This window comes from Arachis ipaensis, chromosome B03, assembly GCF_000816755.2.
Source record: "Arachis ipaensis cultivar K30076 chromosome B03, Araip1.1, whole genome shotgun sequence".
In the NCBI taxonomy this organism is placed as follows: Eukaryota; Viridiplantae; Streptophyta; class Magnoliopsida; order Fabales; family Fabaceae; genus Arachis; species Arachis ipaensis.
Genome location: NC_029787.2, coordinates 9,472,686 through 9,497,864, shown reverse-complemented (window position 1 = coordinate 9,497,864; position 25,179 = coordinate 9,472,686). Strand labels below are relative to the sequence as shown.

The following is a 25,179-nucleotide window of genomic DNA, read 5'->3' as shown; positions in this document are numbered from 1 at the left end:
AGGATTGTAGGAATATTGGGGGGGGGGGGTTTATTTTTTTCAATTCCGTGAGGATAATATGGTCTAAATGAAAGTAAATGTTTCGATAATATTTCAGAATTATTGGCTTATTTAGTTACAACAGACTGTTTAATTTCTCACCCCCTGTCCCCAAATCTGCTTGCAGATATCATCTGGAGAATCTGAGAGTTCTGAGTCATCTAGGTCTAATGAAGCCAATTCTTCTGGTAAATCTGGGTGCCAGATAAGAAAAGGTATCATACACATAAGCTGGAACTTATATCATACATATGAACTTGCAAAATGTGATTTTCAACCATGTCTATTCAAGATATTCAGCAACTGAAACTTTTAACATACATATGAACTTGCTGAATGTGACCTCCCGCTTCCCCTCCGTCACCCTCTAGGATCTGGTGCAATATAGGAAGCTGGTAGAGAAGTTTGATGATCTTACTATGACTTGATATGATATTATCCCCCTAAATTCTATTTCAGTTTGTTGCATTTAATTAATGGATGAATATACGTAGTTGTTGCAACGTTAATGATTGACCTTCAAAGCTGTCCACTTTCACATGTATATATTAGCATTCATGTAATTTCTAAATTACTGGTTTGTTACGTTTCAGGTGACCGAGTGAAGTACATTGGACCATCTACTCGAGCTACAATTGATGATAGGTAATGAAATAATTCCTTATTCCCCTTCTAATCTGGAAGATGCTTACTTCTTGAACTGTTGTTTCCCCCAATATTGTATTTATGTGTTGAATGTTCTCTATTTATTGAAGAAAGCATGACCTATATATATCTTTTGATTTGGCTCAGTTGCACTTGAATGTGCCTATTTGTAGTAAGGTGGGGCTAGGCAAATATGGTTTATTTCATTAGCCAATTGGATACAATTTTTTTCAGTGAATGTATTGCAGAAATAGTAACAATGGTTGTGGTGATATCATCACAAGGTGTGTGTGTCATAGTGCTTCTTATGCTTATGGCTATTGTCATGCAACATGTGAGGTTACAATAATGGTGATTGTCAAAGAGCTAGTGTGATACTGTTGAAGGAGACAGAGGATAAACTTATCTATATTGAATTGCAAATTTAAGGTCTTATATTTTATTAGATGAAAATCCTTGCGTATTAAGTGTAAGATGCAAATCCCTGACAAGTTTTTCCTATAGTTAAGAGGACCAAAGTGAAGTTTGGCAGATGATAACCTAGGAAAATTATCAATCACTTCTATTTCTCCTTATCATCTAATATGTGGTTTGTTTTCTTTGCATTTGATGTCTTTATCGTTGTCCATGTATGTGGTTGAATTGTATATGCTAATATTTGATGAATTAATACTGCTTTCTTATCCAAACAGTGTTTATTTTTTTCCCCTGTAATTTCTAGGATTATCCACTTAAAGGTGTTTGATATGGTGCTTTGGATATTGTGTAAAAGTCAAGTACTTTAAACCACAAACATTTGGAGTTTGCATGATATTACTCAGTGAATAGTTTTTTTATATCATTAACTTTAGTACTTAATTATGAAGGCTTTTGTCTCCCATTATTTTTCCCCCTAAAACAAATTGGAACCTTCATTCTGAACCTTGAGGAAGATGTAATATAACTTGGGGGAAAGGTACAAGGAGAAATAATGAACGGGTTTTCCAATATTTTGAGTATTGGACTTGAGGTTTGGTTCTAGGAGAGCAGCCTCTAGTTCCTTGTAAAACCATTATATACACATCCCGGGTGGACTTTTAGCACTTGCTTGACATTGGCATATATAATTTTATCACAGGATCAGATTGGGGAAGATACTGACATCTGATGGGTCAACTAGTGCTTATACTGTTATACATGGCAGGTGGGTCGGTAAGTCATCCTAATGTGTCAAAACCAAGCTTCTAAACACCTCACACCTTTTTGGCATTTTTTTTTGAAACTGTTCATTAAATAGAGTCCATTGTTCTGCCAACTTCTCAGCTAATCAAAATTATACACACACCTATGTAATTTGTTACAAAAATGGGCTTGTATTTAATTTGGGGCTTGACCTTACCTGTGCCTCAACCCAGGAAAGCACACTGCCTAAGCTAAATCTTGTGGCGTTATGGAGAAAGGGCCTGTGGTTGTTAGTTGTTACTGTTGTTTGGGTACGTAGTGCACTTGGTCAGGGTTAGGTAGTTAGACAAGGATTTCAGATTGAATAATTTGCCTGCTTCTGTGTGCACTTATGTTTCATGACCTTTTAACTTTAAGGGGTTTCTTAGTTTGACATTTATATTTCTTCTTTTCCATATTTTTGTTCCGTTATTCGATTCTTGATTGTCTGATCCTTTTACATTTGTATTCTTTTATTCATAAATTTTGGTATTGTATGTTTCTTGGCTGGAACGCCGAAATTTCTTGTATTCATGTATTTTGTATTGTCCTTTAGGCAATTGTTGATTTTTGTATCTGATACAAATATGAGGATTTCTACTATTCTTAGTGTTATCTTGTGACATGCTTAATGTTTATGACTTTATTTTTGTATGTTGGCTTGTAATTTGTTATTTTGATAGATGTTTGTATCTTGCAAATGAGAACTATTTGTTGCAGAATACTCATATAGATTTCAGGTCATGCAGTTTGCACCTTTAATCAATTAGGATACTTTGCAGGCCTTTAACCACTGGTCAGAGAGGAGAGGTATATGAAGTAAGCGGAGATCAAGTTGCTGTCATAATGGATATTAATGAAGATCGTGGCAATGAGGGTGGGGCAGAGAATCTTAGTAGTGACCATCATACAAAACCACCGATTCGTTGGCTACATGGTATATTCTATATTTTTCTTATTCAGAATTATCCTATATATTTTGTGTTCACTATTCAATTGTCTGTAGGAGATATTGGTAACATTCTTATTTATTTATATTTTTTCAAAGAATTAAACTAGTCAGAATTACTGTCACTCAATATATAAAATATGGACATATGGAATTAATCTCCCTTACAAGGAATTGACGTTTGACATTTTTTCCCAAATGGCCTATTTTCTATTCTTGGGAATAGTTCTTTTTAGCCTTGCAGAAGACTAGCATATGTGTTTTCATCAAGGCATCAAGTTATTTTGATTATTGACAAATAGAAAATTAGATATTACTAAGGATTTAATAATAAATTTATTTTATGGGACATTGAGAATGATCTTGATGCTCAAGCACTAGATTGCTATATAGCACTGGAGGCTTTATGTGAGGTATGTTGTTCTGGTATTCTTCAATATTTTGAACTTCCGTAATAAGGTAGCCACTCTTTTTATTGATGGTTAAGCTTGACTGCTGCTTTTTCAGGTTTTGCATTCGAAACAACCGCTCATTGTCTACTTTCCAGATGGTTCACAGTGGTTGCATAAATCAGTTCCTAAGTCAAACCGTAATGAGTTTTTTAACAAGGTTGAAGAGCTGTTTGACCGGTTATCTGGCCCCGTTGTGTTGATCTGTGGGCAAAACAAAGTTCAATCAGGATCAAAGGAGAAAGAACAATTTGTAAGCTTTAATTGTTTAATCATGAAGTAGTATCTTCTAAATATTTTTTATGATTAATGCATTTTTCATTTTGCAAATGGTAACATTTTAATTGTTTACTTTCTTCTTATTGATATGCATTTTTGACAGACAATGATACTTCCAAACTTTGGACGAGTTGCTAAGCTGGTAATGCTTGCTATCTACAAATTTATACATTCCTTAAAATATCATATGGCCATTTTGGTTAGATACATGAGAGCTTTTTTTGTGTGGCTATTTATATCCTACTATTTTAGAAGCTACTGATATTTTATTTATATTTTTATGGCCAAATCTATGGTACCCAAGTGGCCAAGTTGCACTTGTAATCACTTGGCTCTTTTATATGGTCTGATTATTGCATCTACCTGCAGCCTCTTTCTCTGAAGCGTTTGACTGAGGGATTCAGAGGTGCAAAGAGATCAGAAGATGATGAAATTCACAAGCTCTTTTCTAATGTTTTGTGCGTACACCCACCTAAGGTAATTGTTTTCTCTTTACTGGCTTATGATCTTCCTTGAAGACTTTAAGTTCCTATGATTCAATGCAAAAGTAAATTTATATGTCAATATTGATGAGCATTTCTGTTGTGGACTCTTTTTTTACCCAAGCATTAGAGTGATATATTTTTCTCAACACATTACATGGGCAGTCTTGTAATTTTCCTCGAAATTCAAGATGAAAAGATGTTATATTAGGTTGGCTCTTGATTGACTCTATGCCAAGTAAACTGTTTTTAGCAAGGATTACAGAAGTATCTATTATTTTCTTTTTATTTTCATTATGCTTACATTTGCAAATTTGTGTATCTGCAGGATGAAAATGTGCTGGTAACATTTAAGAAACAACTTGAAGAAGACAGGAAAATTGTCGTTTCAAGAAGTAATTTGAATGAATTAAGGAAGGTAAACCTTTGATCTATGAATTTTGTTGCTACCTTGATGATTCATGATACACTTAAATCATGCCATGTATGTTGCTCGAGATTTTTCACCGTCCCCAATCGGGCATTTATAGTTGGACTTTTATCTTGTAGGTTCTCGAAGAACATCAGCTGTCATGTGTGGATCTATTGCATGTAAACACTGATGGTGTTATTTTGACAAAGCAAAGTAAGAAGCTGCAGTTAGTGAATAGTGAAGTCATTTCCTTTATTCCCTTGTATACACATGCATGCGCTCTATTCCTAATTGTTCATTTGCATTTATTCTCCATTCTCTTTTAGATTGATATGACTTTAGTCTTGCTGAATATAATGCTTGCTTTTTGTTTTTGAAATGGAGAAGATGTTGATTAATAACTTACGTAATGGTTTTCTTGTCATATTATCTTTGTTCTCAGAAGCTGAAAAAGTTATTGGGTGGTCGAAAAACCATTACTTATCTTCATGTCTGCTCCCTTCTGTGAAAGGAGAACGGTTGTGCATCCCTCGTGAAAGGTTTAACTACAAATCCTATCATTTTATATGTTTTACTGTTTATTTTGAAGCTAATTTGTATTTTTTTTCCCTTTATGTGAAGTCTTGAGATTGCAATCTCAAGGTTGAAGGGCCAGGAAAATATATCACAGAAGCCTTCCCAAAACCTTAAGGTGTGGTTTATTTTACTCATAGTACATATAAGAAAGAATTTTAAATTCAAAAGTTTTAAGTTTTTTATTTTTTTTTAATCTAATATTGATTTCTATCTTGCAAATTACAGAACCTTGCGAAGGATGAGTTTGAGAGCAATTTCATTTCAGCTGTGGTACCCCCTGGTGAAATTGGGGTGAAGTTTGATGATATAGGTGCTCTTGAAAACGTGAAGAAGGCACTTAATGAACTTGTTATTCTTCCGATGAGAAGACCAGAACTCTTCTCTCGTGGTAACTTGTTGCGGGTAAATGATTGTCGATTTTTGTATGCATTATGACTTTGTCCTTTAAATTTTATTGTTTTTAATTGGAGGAAAACTTCTCAGCCTTGCAAAGGAATATTACTTTTTGGTCCTCCTGGAACTGGAAAAACACTTCTGGCCAAAGCACTTGCAACTGAAGCTGGTGCAAATTTTATTAGCATAACTGGTTCAACTCTTACTTCAAAGGTGATTTTGATGCTAGTCTTCTTAATTTGATAAACCCTTAACAACTAAAACTTCAATATTTTTTTTCTATTTCTTCTCGGTTGTCCAAGATCTCACATATTTTTTCTTGATACAGTGGTTTGGAGATGCAGAAAAACTAACAAAAGCTCTTTTCTCCTTTGCTAGCAAGCTTTCTCCTGTCATTATATTTGTTGATGAAGTGAGTGTTTGTCATTAATAAAATCTTGTTCTTGCGTGTTATGCTAGTATTAAAAAATGGTCATAGAAATCATCAAGGATTTAGCTATAAATATCTTAATACTATGCAATTTGATTTTTAGGTTGACAGTTTGCTTGGTGCTCGTGGTGGTGCTTTTGAGCATGAAGCCACTAGGAGGATGAGGAATGAGTTCATGGCAGCTTGGGATGGATTGAGATCAAAAGAAAATCAAAGAATCCTCATTCTTGGTGCAACAAACCGGCCATTTGACCTTGACGATGCTGTCATTCGTCGCTTACCAAGAAGGTAATCACTAAGGCCTTAAGAAAGTTATAAGCATGGGTTGAATTATGATCGTCTGATGTTGAGTTGAATTTTATGATGGGCTGAAATAAAAATTTGGAGGCTGGGGCTGGGGTGTCCTTTTTTGTTTTTCTTAAAGGGAAACCTTATATATTCATATAACACTTTCTTCAATTTCTTGTCCATTGTCAGTGTAGAACTTTATTTTAAAAATACGAAGGTGGTTTGTGATAAGGTCCTGAAAGTAAAACAATTTGGCTAATTAAGCTGTGTTTGCATTGCATTTGCTTAGGATATATGTTGATTTACCTGATGCCGAAAATCGAATGAAGATTTTGAGAATATTTCTTGCACAAGAGAATTTGGATCCTAATTTTGAGTATGACAAACTTGCTAACTTGACTGAAGGATACTCTGGCAGTGATTTGAAGGTAAATTTTGTTAAGTTTCTGTTGATTTTCTTTAATGAAATTAAAATGAAACATTTCATGGGTAAACTTGACATGTCATGTCTATATGATGCTTCTTCCTTATGTTTGGCAGAACCTTTGTGTTGCTGCAGCATACAGACCTGTTCAAGAGCTCATAGAGGAAGAAAACATTGCACAGGTATTATCAAGTGTTTTTCAGAACACATTTGATTTTCAGAATAGTTTCTAACAGATAGTTAACACGGTGTTATGTGTTGCATTGTACAGGGAGGGACTAATAGTACAACTACAGTATTAAGGCCTCTTAATTTGGATGATTTTATTCAGTCAAAATCCAAGGTATTTGATAATTCAGTTGTTAATTATTTATTTTTAGCACAGCAATTTGATCCATGTAGCCTACCATCTAGTGGAATAAGACTTTGATGCTGTTATTGTTTACATGCGATGTTAAATGTGTGTATAGGTGGGTCCGTCGGTGGCATACGATGCAACAAGTATGAATGAGCTGAGGAAGTGGAATGAAATGTATGGTGAAGGTGGTAGTAGGACTAAAGCATCATTCGGATTTTGAAACGAGCATGGTTTCTATGACTAATTCATGAGGCTCATGTTCCATAGCAACCTGAGAATATACCAAAGGTGGCAAGAAAGAGTACTGAATGCAGCGTACATTGTACGTTATAACTTATTCAACGGCCTCTGCATTCCAAATAATTCGGTACCCTCATTTCATATAATTTTTGAATACAAGAAGAGTTTTCCACCTGCACAAATTACTGATACAATATGATTCCGTCTTGGAGGCTTTGTTTCGAGGTCGAACCCACCCATAATCTATTTTGAGCCATTGGAAGAGTTTCTCAGAGTTTAATGTATGTAATGAAATTTAGGTAGTTTCTAATCTGGTCTTAGGAGATATTCAAATCATATGTATGATAGGGGAGATTTTCCCAATTAATTTTTTGTTATTTTCATTGGCCGTGTTTAATAATTCAATGTCATTTTAAGTGTTGTAATGGAAATAATTATGATTTCTAACTGGGGTATTATTTCAACCAAGAATTTAGTTGCAGAGAAAGTTCAGGGGCTTGTTACAAAGCAAATACAATGTGTTTTCTTCTGCCAAAATATTACACGGATATGATAAGTATCAAATCTAATACTATGCATTGCCTAAGATGAATGCATATTAATTTTAATCGTTCAAATGTTGATTTTAATGCCAATAATTTAGAGAAATCGAAACCAATGGATTAAGTGAATAGTTTCTAAACATATTTGATATTTGATTCTTAGGTCTTAACTATACATTTTAAGCTATTTAGTTTAGAATTCTAATATTCACTAAAATATTTTTAACTATGAAAATTGAAAATTGAAAATTGATACAAAATATTAAGAAATCATTAAAGTGATTTTACAATTTAAGTCAAATATTTTAATATTCTTTAGAAAATATTTTTTAGATTTAGATTTTTGTGGCAACATTTGAATAATTATTTAGAAAAATTCAGAATAAAATTTGATTTCTAAATTTTTTCATTTTTCAAATAAATGTGGTCATTCATGGTTTTATCACTTGATAAAAAATTACCAAATTTTAAGGATGAAAGGATCATTTTCTAATAATAATTCCAAAAATTTGTATCAAAATTTTATCTCTAAAGTCATTTTCTAAAATATATTTTCAATATCTATTTTTTTAATTGTGTTTTTAAATCTTTTAGAGACTTATTTGTTATTATCATTTTTTAAAATTTATTTTGTCATTGATGCAAATTTTTAGATACTATTTTAATAGTTTACTCTAAGGCTTTGTTTGGATGTAAAAAAGAAAATGGAAGGAAAGAAAATAAGAGGAAAGAAAATGAGAGGAAAGAAAATAGAAGAAAAAATAGAGTGATTTGTATGGTGTTTGGATGAAGAGAAAATTGATGGAAAGAAAATAGAAAGAAAAATTTCTTTTGTTTGGATGGAAAGAAAAGTGAAAAGAAAGAAAATCATAATAGTATAAAATTACATTAATATCCTTATCTATATTATATATAAGTTATAATTTATTAATAATAAAGGGTAAATATGTAATTTTATTTATGTTTGCAACATTTCTCTTCATTTTCATCTCATCCTTGAGATGAAAATATTTTAGTGGGTCCCACAAATTTTTTTCTTTCCACTCTATTTTCTCCTCTCATCCAAACAACAAAAAACTTACTTTTCCATCCATTTTCTCTCCTTTCATTTTCTTTCCCTCCAAATTCTCTTGATCCAAACAATGTGTAAAAAAATGTTTGAAACTGGAGAGAAAGGCCCAATGATATTAAAGGACAAGAGATAGAAACGCATGAAAAAGAATGTATGATTGGTATAATTTCCGAGGTGCAGCAGATCATATTCAAGTGAGATTTAAACTTTGTAACGACTTTTTTTTCATAGTATAATCCGAAACATGCCTGCTGGCAGTCTAGCACAACTTTAGCAGCAAATAAACTATTTGTTCACGCTAATTGATGGCGAAGGTTTTAGCCAAGAAGTCACCGCTTGGAAAACCAATTCAATACAATATATGTACCTACAAAGTATAGTAATTGGAAATAAAGTACGAATAATGTAAATCTTCAGATAACATACTTTGAACTTTTTCTTTTTAAATTTTTTGGCGTACATCATAAATAGTTATAGTTATAGTTTACAAATAGAGCGAATGGAAGAAACATGAGGAAACCAGTACTTAAGATACTTTCCCACCTCACATCCGAACCCAAAAGAGAAAACTATGCATTTTGGGAGTTCGGAGCCAAAAAAATCAGCCAACTCCCAAAAATAGTATCCATGAGTTAACATACGCCACTCAATCATTTTTTCACTCAACCAAGATAAATGATAAGCAAACCAAACAAGGGGCAAAATTATATACACAACCATAAATATTTTTTCCCCAATACAATCGAATATACATAAACAAAAATTACTATTGAACCCTAAATTTACAAAACGGTATTTATGTGTAGAGCTTTAAGCAATGAAGTAGCCATCTGTTTAACCAAAACTTGGCCATCTCTTCGTTCGCCTATTAAGTTTTGAAGTTTCTGGGGCAAATCATTCTCCACGATCAGCTTCTTCGGCTGCGGATGATGCTCATAGACAGCCTGCCACAACATTTTTTCATATATTTGGTTTATGGACAATAGATAAAGGAAAAAACAAATGTGCAGGGAAGACCATTTCTTTAAAGTTCTTGAATACAAATATTTCAATACACACTATCACCTCGTGACTAAGGCTCTTGATGATCAAGCCTTGCAATGAGTAATGGTGTTAATCCATTAACAGCCAGCGTGGTATTGATCCTTGCAGATTTTCTGCAACATAATTTTATAATGGGACTTAATTAACAAAAAAAAGTGTAGAATAGAAGGAAGGACCAATACTCAGAATGACAAAAAGAACAATGCTCACAAACAAAACAGAAAAAAAAAAAAAATTTTCTAACATCACAAACTATTTCTGGCAAGAGGGCAGAGTTATTATGTATAGCCTATAGCTTACCCTTGTGAAAATCTAAATATCTTTGGTGTGCCATATAAATTCCTCTCATAGAATAACCCATCATATTTCCCATATGCTATTTGGACTAAAAGAAACGGGAAAAGGCAAGATAATAAGCTAAGCAACATTGCGGCTTTGGCCCCACCATATCTTATTTTTCCTATATAGCTCTATGCTACAAGGTAGTCAAGCTTCTAGGGCATCGGACCATTGATATAACTCGGTCCCTACATTTACAAGATCCTAATTCTCTTTCAACCATGCATCAATTGAACTGAAAAGTTGAACACCCTTTCATTTTACATGCTCAACTATAAAATTAAAGGGTGCAAAAAAATGATGGTTTAGAAAGAGGACTAACTTGTCAAACAATTGGAATGTAAAAAACAAATCCTTTCAATAATTGTATCACTAAAAGGTAAAGGATTTAGAATCATGTACGTGATGATTTTCAAGAATGGCTCCAATATGTGTACAAAATGCTGCTCCGGACACGACTGGAAAAACTTCACAAGCTTTTGAACTGCATCCTTTTTTAGTAATGCTTGTTCCACCTTCTTACTGTCATTGTCATGGGCTAAGCAAACAGCAATAGAATCTAGCGCTGTCACAGACCAAATTTCATCCTCAAGGAGATTCAAATAGACATCCAAACCACCATGAGCCCTTAACTGCTCTCTTGAATTGCGAGATGCATGAGCCATATCACATAGTAGAGGCAAAGCATATTGTTTCAAGGGAGAATTTGATGTGATGAATTGCATCAAATGGGGAATGATCCCATTTTCAGCTGCCTGCTCTTGTCTCCTTTTATTTATCTTGCATAAGTTAAACAGTGCATTGAGGACCTATAAAAGATAAATGAAATACAACATTTAAGCCAACTTTAGATGGTCACACTAATATAGAATCAAAAGCAATGTAAAGCTGCAAGTCAGTGCAGAGCCCAGAATAACATGAAAGACTTTGAGTACTGTCTGCAAACAATCTTCCTACGATTTATTGAATAGTGAAGCATTTTAGTTGCTGCCATAATCATTGTCAACTTAAACTGAACATAATACAAAAGAAAGAGAGAAAGCATTATACAGAATGATGTAAAGATGTTTTAATCACAACAAATTTTAAATGACAGCAGCAAGAAGATCACCAAGACTCACCTCGTGATGTATTTCTGATACAAGAGACCCTTCTTTGAGTTCAAGATTTGGTATCAAGTATTTTATAGCTTCAGCACGTTGAAGATTTTCTAAGCAATTTGGATCAGTTGACAGATGATTAATACACTTCAATATCTGGAGAATAAGCCAAATACATAAATGATCAGAACCAATAGGATATAAGCTAAGCTATTAAAGGGTAAGTTTTGGGCCATACCTTTAACAGAATAGGAGGCTCCACCCTGTTAAACATCTGGAAAAGACGACTGAGCAAGCTATGGCTACACATATAAGACTTCACTGTTGTGTCTGCTTGTGCAAACTCAAGCAGAAGGTCTGCCACCTTTTCTAGGTACTCCCGGGCAACATCTGCATTCAATGATGAAACCATGTGGGAAAGTAGCCCAGATGAAGTTGCACTACCTGGTCTAGCATTTAGGACACCTGAACCAGATAATACACCTGATGCAGTCTGCGATACAATCCCAGATGTCGAAGCAGCTCCTTCACTAGCACCTAAAGTCCCTAATTTCTTGGGAGCAACTTTGTGAGACAATCTGGTACCAAAATCAAGATTTCCATTTTCCTTTCCACGTTGAGAAACATCTGCAACACCACACACAAAACATGTGAACATACCATTGATACAGAATCAATTAAATAACAGCCAAACCACAGAAAATTTGGAGGAAAAAAGAAGCAGCAGCTAAGGTGATCTGTTTTATCTTTTAAAGTACATATGGTTAAATCAAATTTCAGGAACAATAACACTAGAACTAGGCTCAACATGCTTTTAGATATTCAAAAAGATTGAACAAAAGTACCAATAATATAATATAAAAAATTTTGGTGTAAAGATAATAACTTAATCTATGAGAAAATATGACATAGAAGATTCTAAGATGTAAGTAGTCCAATTCTTCAAACAAAACCTAGAATGCTAGAAGCAATCAAAGGCTGGTTGCTGCACAAGAGGTTTCGATCGCTTATTCGTGTTGATGTAATCATTTTTTCAAGGAGTTTGAAAGGAAAGGAAAGGAAATTATAAAAAATGAAGAGCAAAAAGCTCACAATGAACGTCTATAATTGAATTAATTGCAATTTTCTGTTATATCTATTAACATATGTTCATTGAAGGCAGTTGATGGATCCTTCTTACCTGCAAACTCTGCCATCAAAAAGTCTAGTTCACCATTTGTTTTCTTTTCAGAGGCATGTAGCAAAGGAAGTACACTTTCATGTCTTTCTAATCCAGAAAACTGACGCACATACTCAAGCTGGCCAGAGAAGCGTCCAGATGGGGGCTCTTTCTCCAACAAGCTTAGAAGAGGCCGAACTTGCTCTTGCTGTGTCCCTCCAGTTACTGATAACCCATTTGATGCAGTCTCTGATACTTTAGGAGGTCTATCTGTTGATGTCCTGTTGGCAGAGAAACTGATACGCTGCTGTCTGGATTCAACATCTGCTCGAGAAAAAGAATCCCTTGGTTCAGACGCTGCATTGCTAGATTGAGGCCTATCAACATCCAAGGAGTAAGTAGAATCTGATCTTCGATTATTGGATGTTGAAGCATGGGAAGCTTCTACGTGATGGTCAAGTACTCCACGCCTCACTTTAGGTATATCCTGCTGATCTACTGAAGAGAGCAATGCCTCATTCTGAACAATAAAAGGATGTGTAGGATCTGCCATTCCTGAACGTGGTCGTTGAGATGAACCATCAACCAAAAGTCCACCCCCAACAGACATAGAAGCTAGCCGAGTTGCTTCATTTAAGCTATAAAGGGTATTTATAAGCCTAAGGAGTATTCCATTCTTTGCAGCAATTCGACAGAAGTCATTTCTAGGAGTCGACTGTTGAAGCTTGAATACTTGCCACATGCCATCAATAGCCAGATGAACCATTTCCCTGAGACAAGACGGTTCAAAATAGACACATCTTGAGCATAAGTACCGCATACAGCAATAATGGGAAATATAGCCAAATATTTTCTATAAAAGACACATGCATCATCAAAATAACAATTACAATGTTAAAGTAAATTTTCTTGATCATGGATCCTCCTCCATGGCAAAAAGGGAAAAGATAAAACAAGAATAATTCAAAACATCAGTAAAGGAAGCACAGTCTCACTGCTTATCTATTAAGAAACCCTGATTCACACCAAAGAAGACCAAATCCTCTAAATTTAGCAAAAAACAAGATGAAGACGCTGAAAAGTTCTCAAACGAAATTTATTGAGACAATGTCATTACAAAATGTGTGGATAATGTTAAAGTGTCAACCAAGTTTTGGCATTGCATTGTAGATTATAACCTGGAGAAACATGTGGATAATGTTAAGTGTCAACCAAGTTTTGGCCTTGAATTGTAGATTATAACCTGGAGTAAAATGCGAATAATTGAATATAAACACCATTCACAAACAACTAACCTGTACTTGGCATAATCAGCCTCAAGAAATCCCACCAGTACAGGTATTCCACGACAAGCTATAAACATTTGTAATGTCAAAGAGCTGCATCAAGGGTAAACGATTTATTTAAAAAAAAAAGTATGAGAGTATGAAAGAAACCAACTAACAGTAACATAAAAAACTTCAAACCTTGACTGACAAAGCTGCTGCAAAAAATAAGCGGCTTCCATACGAATCTCTCGGGGTCGATCAGGTACAGCAAAGCTCATGACTGCAGGAATCTGCCATGGCGATTTTGAAAAGAATTAAGAATATAGCTAAACCAAGATATTTAAGGATATCTATTGATACAACCAAGCATCTACGAAGCCTAAGCACAAAATAGACTTAGACTTGTTTTGTTGTTTTGGCCTAAATTTATTCAGAATAGTCAGCCTAGAGTAAATATGAAATGCACTCAAATTTTCCTTGTTTAGAAATAAGGAGGATGTTTAGAGAATGAGTTAGGAGGATCTATCATTTTCCATATATTTATGGGGCTGATTTTAATATTGCAAAATCCTAATCAACCCAAAATTTTTCAGGGTTCTTAAGAATAGAAAGCAGTTAATGTAGATAACTTAAATCTAAACTCCGAAGAATATTTTACTAATGTTCATAATATATTTCCAAGTCATGGATCTATATTTGGGTTAACGAGTTCATCACATTTAGGTGATACGGAGTGTTATTTGAATGTTCAACCTTGAACTGTGGGAGTTTTGTAATACCAGAGTCATGAAAGAAGTCATAACTGAAACATATTCAATCCTTCCATTTTCAGCAATAAAAAACATCATCTTACAAATTAAGTAAGCCATTAATGCAACTGTGACAAACCATGGGTAGTTGATTACCCACAAAAGAAGGATCATATAACATTTGTAAAAGTCATCTGCTAGATTACACATTAGGAATATGCCCTTTTGCATAGAAGTTATTTACTGAATTCTGTGTGACGGCATGACTGAACAGTTATACAATCTTTCAATTTCTCAATTTTACCGTGATTTTGGTTAATTCCTTACAAAAGTTGAACCCATTTTTATTATTGAAGTTTCATAAATATAAGCCTAACTCAACAATAAACACAATATCAAATCAGAAAGATAAGAATGCTCATGCTGGACAGAGAATTAACTAAATGAGCGTGCCAAGTGAGCCAAAATAAACTTGCTAATTTTAATAAGAAATAAGAACGGATAATAAAATAAGAGAAATGGGAAAGAGAGGAGCATAAATGTATATATGACTTACCAATCCAACAAGACATGCATTTTCTTGAAAATCAGTGTTGTCTTTGATTATTTGATTTATAAGTTGAAGCACAGAGCATATGACCTGCAACATCCATTAAAGATAAGATGTCTTCCCACTTACTAAAATGTCAGCCATGCCCGACAACAATGAGTAAAATAAGGTATCATTGTGGACAACATACACGTGTTTTAGGAACCTCCAGTAAATCTGCCAGAGGAAGTAAACCATGCTGGGTAACAAAAACAATCTTCTGCTCTGGACGTTGGTGAAATATACCAATAAGTTTCTGGCAAGCAGAGGCAATGACTTCTTCTGATTCCTCTTGCCGTAGTGAACCAACTAATCTGCCAAACTCAACAGCCTACAACATGTAAACGACATCACAAACGCAGTCAAGAATTTGTTAAGCTGATTACAAAAATTTTCCTGCATGGAAGCAGTTTATTGGAAACAATTAAAAAGAATGGATGTCAACCGCATTGCACATATCAGCTTATTCCCTCTCACTAGTTTCTTGCCATCTCTAATCCTCTTCCACTCCTTGGACCAGAGAAGGCATATATGTAAGCAATGCACTCAAATAAAATAAAATGAATAAATTTCATATATGTCTCACTTGACAACCCTGAATTAAATGCTTCACCATGGTGTATGCCCCGCAAAATCAAAATGAAAATGAAAAGGGAACCAAATAACAAATTCAAGAAATTTCTACTGTGCATAATATGTTATACATACTTTATAAATACATAAGCAAATTTTGAAGAACAGTTTCAGCTTTGCATTTTGTAAAGGTATGCTCACATCAAATAACATACAATAAGTAAATAACATTCGTGAACATCACATAAAGTTAAATAAGAAAGTGAATACATGAGATGCTAGAACTGAGTATAACAGACCATAGTATGTTAGGGAGGTGGATATTATTCAGAGGAGAGGTACATCAGAATAACAAAAAATCACAACTGCAGATTCAAAAGAGACTTGGTACCTGCAATGGAAAAAGATTCTCTCCAGGAAGCTTCTCATCGAAGACCTGATTTATTTGGGGGGAAAAAAAGTCAAAAGGGATGGAAACATAGATTTCAAATAAAGAGCTACTGTAGACTGGTAACATACCAAACCATCAATGTCAATCACATCATCTTTTAGAACACCTATCATTACTCGGTGTAAAAGGTTCCCACCATTGTTTGCCTGTCCAATTTCACTCTCCTTCTCCCATTGTTTTCGGGCAATGGTGGCCCTCAACTCCTTGGCCAGATCATTTTTCCCACCATCATTCATGGATGCATTGCCTTTAGCCATATGTGAAGTGGATGTAGATGTGGAAGCCTCAGCAGCAGCATCGCCAGGTTGTTTGTCTTGAAATAAATCGTCTAAGTATGCATCTCCTGGAGGGTCACTAAATCTACTCAGCTCATGTCCTTCCCCTTGGGCTGGTACCTTCATTGCCTTCAAATAGCAATCAGACAAATCCATTAGTTTCATCATTCAAAGAATGAGGAAGTATTTTATTGATGAACTACAGCATCATAACTAAGACAGAAGACTTTAGGAAAGGGACCGTGTCCATATTCTAAATGGATTTACTGATAAGATGCCTTTCATTAGAGTACTGGTCATCTTAACCTAAAATACGGCTTCTTTCTTTCTGAAATGTGTGTAGTAAAAGAAAAGAAAAAGAATACTAGAAATCTGTTTAAAGAGAGAAATCATTTCGGACAGAAAGCAAATAAATGCTCAAGGGATATTTCAATCAGCAAAAGCAGAAACATGGATGCATTACCACCAGGGCACCATTATCATGACCTCTTGTTCCAAAAGCAAATGATTTATTGCCATTATTATTAGTACTGTCTTTTCCTCCAAGCTTATTAGCCATCCCTCTTGAATTTGGAGATTTGATTTCTCCATTCACCCCAACTGCATGTAGGTCTTTAGCATTAGAATTTCCATGATCATCGGTTGGCCCAGAACCCTCTACTTCTCCATTAGATGAGAGTTTGCTAGAACCAGTTTGTAGAAACGACGTCTCGGGAATGGCTAAGGTAAGAACTTGATCTGATGGAACATCATCAGCCTTCTCTGTTCTCTCATTGAGAAAGTTAGAATCTGAAGCATTGTCTTCGTGAGATTTGCTGCCATCAGCAGTCACAGTTGAAAACTCTTTTGGAGGATCCTATAAGAAACAAATTGAAATTAAGACATAATAACAAATTAAAAATACAGTATCAAAAAAAAAAGACAATATAATTGCTCAAAATATGCAGATTCCTGGTTTAATGTGTTAGATTATATTCTTAAAAGTACTAGCACCAGAAGAAATGACAATGAAAGGAGATTCCCATAGCTTCAATTCAACACTGACCTCTTTCTCCGCTGAAGATCTTTCACCAGCACCCTTGTGATCAACAGAAGAAACTTGTGCACCTGCAGAATCATCTTCCTCTATATTTCTGTAGAGGTAACACCATTACTCAAATTAAAAAGCTATAAAATTCTGGAGCTACAAGTAAACAACAATAAATGGTTCAAACAAAAGTCTAATTGTAAATGCATCCAAGAACTATAAACATACTCATTTCACAAAGTAGAAAAAATGTATCTTCAAAGTGTTAACACTACTTGGCAGTAAACACTAAAAACTGCAGATATAATACAAAAATGCATAGACAGACAAACACTTCCGAAATAGAAAATGTATTCCATATTAGATTATTCTTATTCTCAAACAATTAGAAGACGAATTAAAAGTAAGAAGCTAAGCAATGAGGACAATTAATTCAGAAAACAACAAAGTGTGATTTCATTAAGTCAAGTTGTCTGCTGTAGTATACGGAGGAGGATTGTGTATATTATTTGAAAATTTGAAAAAAAAATGATGAAAGTAACAACCACTTGGTGCCTTGTAAAATATCAATATCTGACGCACAAGATTCAAGCTACATGCTAATTGTCAATATTAGACAAACTATACCAGAAATGATAACAAACAGAAACATGTCAGCTCCTTCAAATCTTATGAATTCTTCTATCAAAATAAAAATTTCTTAAAGATTTGATTTGTTGAGCTAATTGGTCAGTATCTTGGAACATCATAAAGGAAAGACCATATTTTGAAATTGTTGATACAATCTTTTTTTTCATTTTCTTTAATTTTGAAAGAAAGAATATTAGAAAAGACAAAGTAAGAAGTACAATAACAGGAGTAAAGACCATTTTGTGACATTTAAATGTCAATTCAACCAAAATGGATGTCACCCAATATCAAGCATCAGAATAATGAGAATAAAAATAAAGTGATAACTGGATCACAAAGTACTCGTATTTAGAAGGCTACACTTGACCAAAAATAACATAATTGGACAATAATATATCATGCTATCAAACCTCAATGTTCCACTATGACGGAGTGAAGACTGCAGGACACGTCTACAGTTTTGAATCCAAGGGTGAGACAGCAGTGTTTTAGCATCAGGCCTTTGTCTAGCATCCTGTCATGTGCAACAGAACATCAGGACAGGAACAATGAGCAAAAGGGGCGAAAGGAATACACAAAGGGAAGTCACATGCAGCCGGCATAGCATCTATGTTAATACATTGTATGCATTCCAACCAATAAGTTAAGATTTGCTTTACCTTCTTAAAGCATTGATGCAGAAAATCGGTAATGTCAGGTGACAAGCTATCAGGAATTGGAGGATGCTCATCCTGAGAGAAAAGTCAAGGGATTAAGAAAAAGTTTCTTTTCACTACACGAAATATAGATCAAATAAATTTTTTCGTGGGCCTTTGAGAGCTCCAATAAGACTAAATCTTAAACCCGAAACTCTAACCACACATTGGTTACACAAGAAAGTTTGATGCCTTTATTTATCCAAATGTAAATAAAAGAAGGTCCTAGGAACCTTGAAGAAAGAGTAACTAATTACACATATACAAACCTGGACAATACGAAAAAGAGCTGGCATAGGCTGCAAATCATAATACGGAGGTACACATGTAAGAAGTTCAATAACTGTACAGCCAACACTCCAAATGTCAGAAGCAGCACAAACCCCAGACATTTCTATAACCTGAAAAATTAAAATGAACATTATCCATGAGTGTCCTTAAATAAGGCTAATACATTATATTAGAAGCCACTGCTATAATCCACAATCCTTTTTATTAGGTGGACTAACATTAGATATTTAACCATTAGTGGCCTCTATGTAACAGCTTAAACTTTTATGATAAGTGATTTGATGACATGATATTAGAGCTGCTATGACCAAAAGAGCCCTTGTTGCCCCATTCTTCTAAATAAAGAAACAATCAGCATAAAATAAACATATGAAGAATTCACAGCTTTCACGCTTCAAGTCCAAAAAAGGCTCGTGTGTGAGGGGCCACATTAGATATATAACTATTCATGTGTCTCTGCCTAACATCTTAAATTTTAAGATGAGTGGTTTTATTACAACTAAAGTGCCATCTTGGTGCTCAGCGCAACAAATAAACCATTTTTATATTATGAAAGACACAACATAATAATGAGAGAAGAGACAGAAACCAAGGGGAAGATGAGACCTTCCTAAGAAAGAAACAAAACAAACAGCACGCCAAAAGCTGTTATAGATTATTCAAATAAAGTAATGATTAAAAGCTCTAAACAAATTATTAGTGCACAGAGCTAATACCTCTGGGGCCATCCAGTATGGTGTTCCAACAACTGAATGTGTATTGACATCAGCCTCTGTTAATTTTGTCGCAACACCAAAATCAGCAAGCTTGACAAGACCCTGAAGAAAGCAAGAGTTATAATTGGTGAGAATTAATTGAACTAGATTCAATGACAAGAAAATTAATAAAACTCGTAACTAGATCATGAGACACTAACCAAGCAAAGTACAAGTTACTAAATGCAGAATAGCTAGTACCTAGTAGTTCATAATAATGCTAAAAACAAGCTAGCAAGACTGGGAACCCCTTCTCTTGTCTTCTGATTTCCAAATGCGGGCAAAAAAGTTATGTTTTGACTCACTCCTTACAAAATACAGTTAATTGCCATTAACTTAAACATAAAGGGGGAAAATCAACATAGACCAAATTAAGCACAGAAGCAACAAGGGAGGAAAACTCCGAAAAGCAAAAAGATATGGTGAATCGTAGAGGGAAGGGGAAAAAAGGGAAAAATGCAAAATACATTTTTTTTCCGAACAAAGACGAAAATATAACAACTACAGTTATCCCACCTAATAAGATTCTACCATCTCTCTACTACTGAGCTATCCAAACTCTATCTATAATGCATTTACTCCTGCTGCTTCTATCCGTCCTAATGTGTCCACTCACCTGTCTCAACATCCTAATCCTTTAGTTATTTTCTTGTTGGCTTTTTTACCATCCAACATTCAATCCCATAGAACATTATTTTATATTTTACAGTTGATGCTTGTACACCAGGCTGCCCTTTCTTTGTCGCATAGAATGAATGCCCATAGGCTACTGCTCTTACCACTAAAACCACACATCAGTACCCACCATGGCCAAATATTGATTTTAGATAGATTAATATGAATACCCAGTAAAGCACCAACATCTTGATTCAATCAATTAACTCCAACTGAGAGGAGGGAATATATGACACAAAACTCACTTGTATATAGATAATAACTTGAATAACAATGCATACACACCAGAAAAAAGAATTGCCTAAACACAAAGCCCTAGCACATAATGTGAGCTAGAAAAATAGAAGACTTGCCTCTTTAGTTGTCAATATGTTTGCACCCTTGATATCTCGATGAATAACACCTTGTTCATGTAGATAAACCAAGCCTTCCAACACCTAGCTCAACATATAATACATTTAACATAAAATCTTATAGCCAAATCCTTGGAAGATCGCAATGAAAAAGTCATAAGTACCCCCAAACCTGGGCAATATAAACAGCAACCAGTGATTCTGGAAAAGGACCAAATTTATTTGGCTTGATTATATTTGCAAGTGAACCATTCTCCACATACCTATTAAGTCACAAACAACACGTAGCAAAATCATGACTCCTCTAAAGTACCATTAAATTATGCTACAATGAGATTTATTTACATTGTAATACAGATTTGAGGTCACTTACTCAAGAATTATGTGCAGGTGACTCTTTGTCTTTAAGGATCCAAGATACTTTACAATGTTTTTGTGGTTCAAATTCTGTATCAGATTACTAGTAGTTAACATGATAGGTAGTGTGATTTCGAGAGTTTAAACAAAAAACATCACAGGAAAGTAGACATGTAAAGAACACATATTAAAAAAGAGGGAAGAGAGAAAAAGGGGGCAATCTCTTGCTGGAAAATCAAAGCATCCATCAAATCAGACGAAAGCAACAGCCAAAGCAGCCAAAGCATTAGTAATGTAGATAATAGATGAGGAAAGAAAAGCAATATAAAGAGCTAAAAAGACATTGAGAGCTTCAGAAAGATTATAAAGATTATACTAGTTGCTTTATCTATCATACAATATATGTTGCCAAATTATGAATATGTGAAGAAGTTCTGCTCCAAAAAGAACTAGCCTAAGCAATAGACCAGTTTCTCTTGAGTATGTTTGTTGGTTTTAGGACTAGGAGAGAGGTTAACTCCTTGTGGCATTATGCAATATATGCCAGTAGTCTCTTCAATGACAGATTGTCAAACAAGATATTTTTATGGAAAATGATTAGATATTTGGCATCCTAAACCTCATGATTCATTTAGAGGACTTCCCCCTCAAGCACGTTGAGGGATTGGAAACCTACGCTTCATAGATAGCTCTTCTTTTGATTGTTTTGTGCTCTTGTATGGAGGATCTCTTATCCTCCATTTCCTTGTTTATTCTTCTCTCCATCTTAATGAAATTCTTCTTTTATCCAAACTTTTTTTTGAAAAAAAGGTGAAAGACCTAGCCTAAGCAAGGGCCATATCAGTTGAATGACATATGGACACAATATCAAGCCACCATGAGAGCCTCAGATGTCCATCTCAACCTCAATTGGGTCTGTTGAGACATAACAGACTAACTTTCTGCTTTATAATCAACAGTTAACACGATAATTCAATCTAAGGAAAAATTAAAAGAGGGATGATATGAAGACATTTTATACCATGATGATGTTGAGATCCTCCTGTGCAATATTCTCCAAAGAGACTTGTTTAATTGCAACAAAGTCTCCATTCTCCAGGTCCAAACCTTTGTAAACTCGACCATAAGCTCCTTTCCCAATCTCATCTCCCAGCATCTGCTCCAAGTCTCACAAGCAAAAATAAATAAAAAACAATAATAAAAAAATTGGCCAATAAAAAAATCAAAGCAGTTTAATATACCAATCCAACAGCAGTTTCAAAATAGAGACAATATCATATAATAAAAAATCCATGAATTACAGAATATAACATTTCAACTTTCAAGTGCATTCTCTGCCACGTGTGTACTGCAAACGCTAGATGATTTAACAAAGATGAAGGAACAACCAGAAGCAGCATCAAACAATGTAACACAGTCCCTTTAGAAAACATTTATTAACTGCTACCATCCAATCACCATCAGCAGCAGTAACATCCCTCACCACTAGATCATGTTATTAGCATTATGACCTCATTGCAACCATAGTCACATCAACAACAGTACTCTTATTTGGCTGCCTAACACCAGTTCCACATTACCCCAGCACCCTAAGTCTAACATTACCGCCAGTACAGCCCAAAGCTGCTACAGCCTACCAGCTACCCTACCATCAGCTTCATCTCCTTTTTTTAAGGTCATGGTATTGCTACCGTAAGCTTATGATTACTAATGTTACAATTCACACAGTCACCGTAATTTCAACAGTTCCCATATACTACTACCATCCACATTGCAGCACATATACAATATTAAGAAACAGTACCTTCAACAAATCAATCTCTTGCTGGAAAATCAAAGCATCCATCAAATCAGACGAAAGCAACAGCCAAAGCAGCACCCAAATTAGTAATGTAGATAATAGATGAGGAAAGAAAAGCAATATAAAGAGCTAAAAAGACATTGAGAGCTTCAGAAAGATTATATTGCTTTTTCTAGTTGCTTTATCTATCATACAATATATGTTGCCAAATTATGAATATGTGAAGAAGTTCTGCTCCAAAAAGAACTAGCCTAAGCAATAGACCAGTTTCTCTTGAGTATGTTTGTTGGTTTTAGGACTAGGAGAGAGGTTAACTCCTTGTGGCATTATGCAATATATGCCAGTAGTCTCTTCAATGACAGATTGTCAAACAAGATATTTTTATGGAAAATGATTAGATATTTGGCATCCTAAACCTCATGATTCATTTAGAGGACTTCCCCCTCAAGCACGTTGAGGGATTGGAAACCTACGCTTCATAGATAGCTCTTCTTTTGATTGTTTTGTGCTCTTGTATGGAGGATCTCTTATCCTCCATTTCCTTGTTTATTCTTCTCTCCATCTTAATGAAATTCTTCTTTTATCCAAACTTTTTTTTGAAAAAAAGGTGAAAGACCTAGCCTAAGCAAGGGCCATATCAGTTGAATGACATATGGACACAATATCAAGCCACCATGAGAGCCTCAGATGTCCATCTCAACCTCAATTGGGTCTGTTGAGACATAACAGACTAACTTTCTGCTTTATAATCAACAGTTAACACGATAATTCAATCTAAGGAAAAATTAAAAGAGGGATGATATGAAGACATTTTATACCATGATGATGTTGAGATCCTCCTGTGCAATATTCTCCAAAGAGACTTGTTTAATTGCAACAAAGTCTCCATTCTCCAGGTCCAAACCTTTGTAAACTCGACCATAAGCTCCTTTCCCAATCTCATCTCCCAGCATCTGCTCCAAGTCTCACAAGCAAAAATAAATAAAAAACAATAATAAAAAAATTGGCCAATAAAAAAATCAAAGCAGTTTAATATACCAATCCAACAGCAGTTTCAAAATAGAGACAATATCATATAATAAAAAATCCATGAATTACAGAATATAACATTTCAACTTTCAAGTGCATTCTCTGCCACGTGTGTACTGCAAACGCTAGATGATTTAACAAAGATGAAGGAACAACCAGAAGCAGCATCAAACAATGTAACACAGTCCCTTTAGAAAACATTTATTAACTGCTACCATCCAATCACCATCAGCAGCAGTAACATCCCTCACCACTAGATCATGTTATTAGCATTATGACCTCATTGCAACCATAGTCACATCAACAACAGTACTCTTATTTGGCTGCCTAACACCAGTTCCACATTACCCCAGCACCCTAAGTCTAACATTACCGCCAGTACAGCCCAAAGCTGCTACAGCCTACCAGCTACCCTACCATCAGCTTCATCTCCTTTTTTTAAGGTCATGGTATTGCTACCGTAAGCTTATGATTACTAATGTTACAATTCACACAGTCACCGTAATTTCAACAGTTCCCATATACTACTACCATCCACATTATGTGCCATATCGTACTACTAAAGTAAAAACCACCACCAGGCTTTCAAATTTCATTCAGAAACATCTCTTATTCCACAATGAACACAACACTAAACCCTCCACTAATTCAATTTCAGCTATATACTTTCTAAAACAAGAAATTCACGTCTTCAACCCCCAGAAAATGGGTAAAAAATCTTAAATTTAAGCAGCATTCTTTTGGCAATTGGCGAAAACAGAGAACAGAAAAGGCTGAAATCGTACGGAGAATCGAAAGTGAATTTGTGAAAGGAGAGAAAATGGCGTACATATTTGTTGTCGAGAGTCTTGGATTTAGTGAATGCCGTCGACGTCGTTTGGCGCGACATGTCTCCGGTGGGAAAGCGCAGCAGAAGCTACGATAGGAGACACGCGGAGGGAGAAAGAGAAAACAAAGAAACCCTAGAAATAGAGAAGAACGAGCCGGAGGAGGCCCATTGCGGAATTGGCTGATTCCGGCGGCGGCGTAACGGGGGCTCCGATTGGATGAAATTTGGGGAAATAATAATGGGAATATCTATGAAAACAAACTAACAAAGTGAAAAATAAATAAACAAAGAAAAGAAAAGAAAAGAAAAGAAAAGAGAAGAGAGAGAGAGAGTGTGTTGCTGTCAGGAGTGGTCAAAATGGAATGTCCTGTGTGTCTAGCTTGCTTTCTTTCTTTCTTTCTCTCTCTCTCTC

At 34.9% G+C, this 25,179-nt stretch overlaps 2 protein-coding genes across 8 annotated transcripts in view; one reads left to right on the top strand and one right to left on the bottom strand.

Moving 5' to 3' along the window:
* Window positions 1-7,696, top strand: part of LOC107628719 (peroxisomal biogenesis factor 6) — an 11,485-nt gene extending 3,789 nt beyond the window's left edge. For 4 of the 5 annotated variants that reach the window (XM_021118065.1, XM_021118064.1, XM_016331296.2 and 1 more), the window contains 20 exons: window positions 167-254; window positions 633-684; window positions 1,802-1,867; window positions 2,667-2,824; window positions 3,179-3,246; window positions 3,341-3,535; window positions 3,665-3,703; window positions 3,931-4,038; window positions 4,372-4,461; window positions 4,593-4,668; window positions 4,898-4,994; window positions 5,077-5,146; window positions 5,257-5,433; window positions 5,515-5,637; window positions 5,753-5,836; window positions 5,958-6,142; window positions 6,432-6,570; window positions 6,683-6,748; window positions 6,838-6,909; window positions 7,037-7,696. In XM_021118065.1, the coding sequence (XP_020973724.1) occupies window positions 167-254; window positions 633-684; window positions 1,802-1,867; window positions 2,667-2,824; window positions 3,179-3,246; window positions 3,341-3,535; window positions 3,665-3,703; window positions 3,931-4,038; window positions 4,372-4,461; window positions 4,593-4,668; window positions 4,898-4,994; window positions 5,077-5,146; window positions 5,257-5,433; window positions 5,515-5,637; window positions 5,753-5,836; window positions 5,958-6,142; window positions 6,432-6,570; window positions 6,683-6,748; window positions 6,838-6,909; window positions 7,037-7,144 (2,061 nt within the window). In that variant the 3' untranslated portion in view covers window positions 7,145-7,696. The remainder of the gene's footprint in view (window positions 1-166; window positions 255-632; window positions 685-1,801; window positions 1,868-2,666; window positions 2,825-3,178; window positions 3,247-3,340; window positions 3,536-3,664; window positions 3,704-3,930; window positions 4,039-4,371; window positions 4,462-4,592; window positions 4,669-4,897; window positions 4,995-5,076; window positions 5,147-5,256; window positions 5,434-5,514; window positions 5,638-5,752; window positions 5,837-5,957; window positions 6,143-6,431; window positions 6,571-6,682; window positions 6,749-6,837; window positions 6,910-7,036) is intronic. The other variant, XM_016331297.2, reaches the window with a different exon arrangement.
* Window positions 9,186-25,179, bottom strand: LOC107628720 (MAP3K epsilon protein kinase 1). Of its 3 annotated transcripts, XM_016331298.2 has the most exons (24): window positions 24,768-25,179; window positions 23,728-23,862; window positions 22,913-22,933; window positions 21,125-21,198; window positions 20,924-21,014; window positions 20,752-20,835; window positions 19,685-19,786; window positions 18,947-19,078; window positions 18,642-18,713; window positions 18,393-18,496; window positions 17,371-17,458; window positions 16,789-17,181; window positions 16,119-16,454; window positions 15,991-16,035; window positions 15,178-15,357; window positions 14,994-15,077; window positions 13,887-13,978; window positions 13,716-13,799; window positions 12,442-13,190; window positions 11,500-11,888; window positions 11,283-11,417; window positions 10,564-10,970; window positions 9,838-9,935; window positions 9,186-9,725 (listed from the first exon to the last, which is right to left on the bottom strand). In XM_016331298.2, exons 1-23 carry the CDS (start codon window positions 24,825-24,827, stop codon window positions 9,851-9,853), a joined length of 3,942 nt encoding a protein of 1,313 aa, XP_016186784.1. In that variant the 5' UTR covers window positions 24,828-25,179; the 3' UTR covers window positions 9,186-9,725; window positions 9,838-9,850. The 3 variants fall into 3 exon arrangements, with proteins under 3 accessions (XP_016186784.1, XP_020973721.1, XP_020973722.1); XM_021118062.1 differs by lacking the exons at window positions 22,913-22,933; window positions 23,728-23,862; window positions 24,768-25,179 and adding exons at window positions 21,326-21,335; window positions 22,130-22,284 and having other exon boundaries at window positions 9,187-9,725; window positions 21,125-21,209; XM_021118063.1 differs by lacking the exons at window positions 20,752-20,835; window positions 20,924-21,014; window positions 21,125-21,198; ... (1 more) ...; window positions 23,728-23,862; window positions 24,768-25,179 and adding an exon at window positions 19,925-20,057 and having other exon boundaries at window positions 9,187-9,725.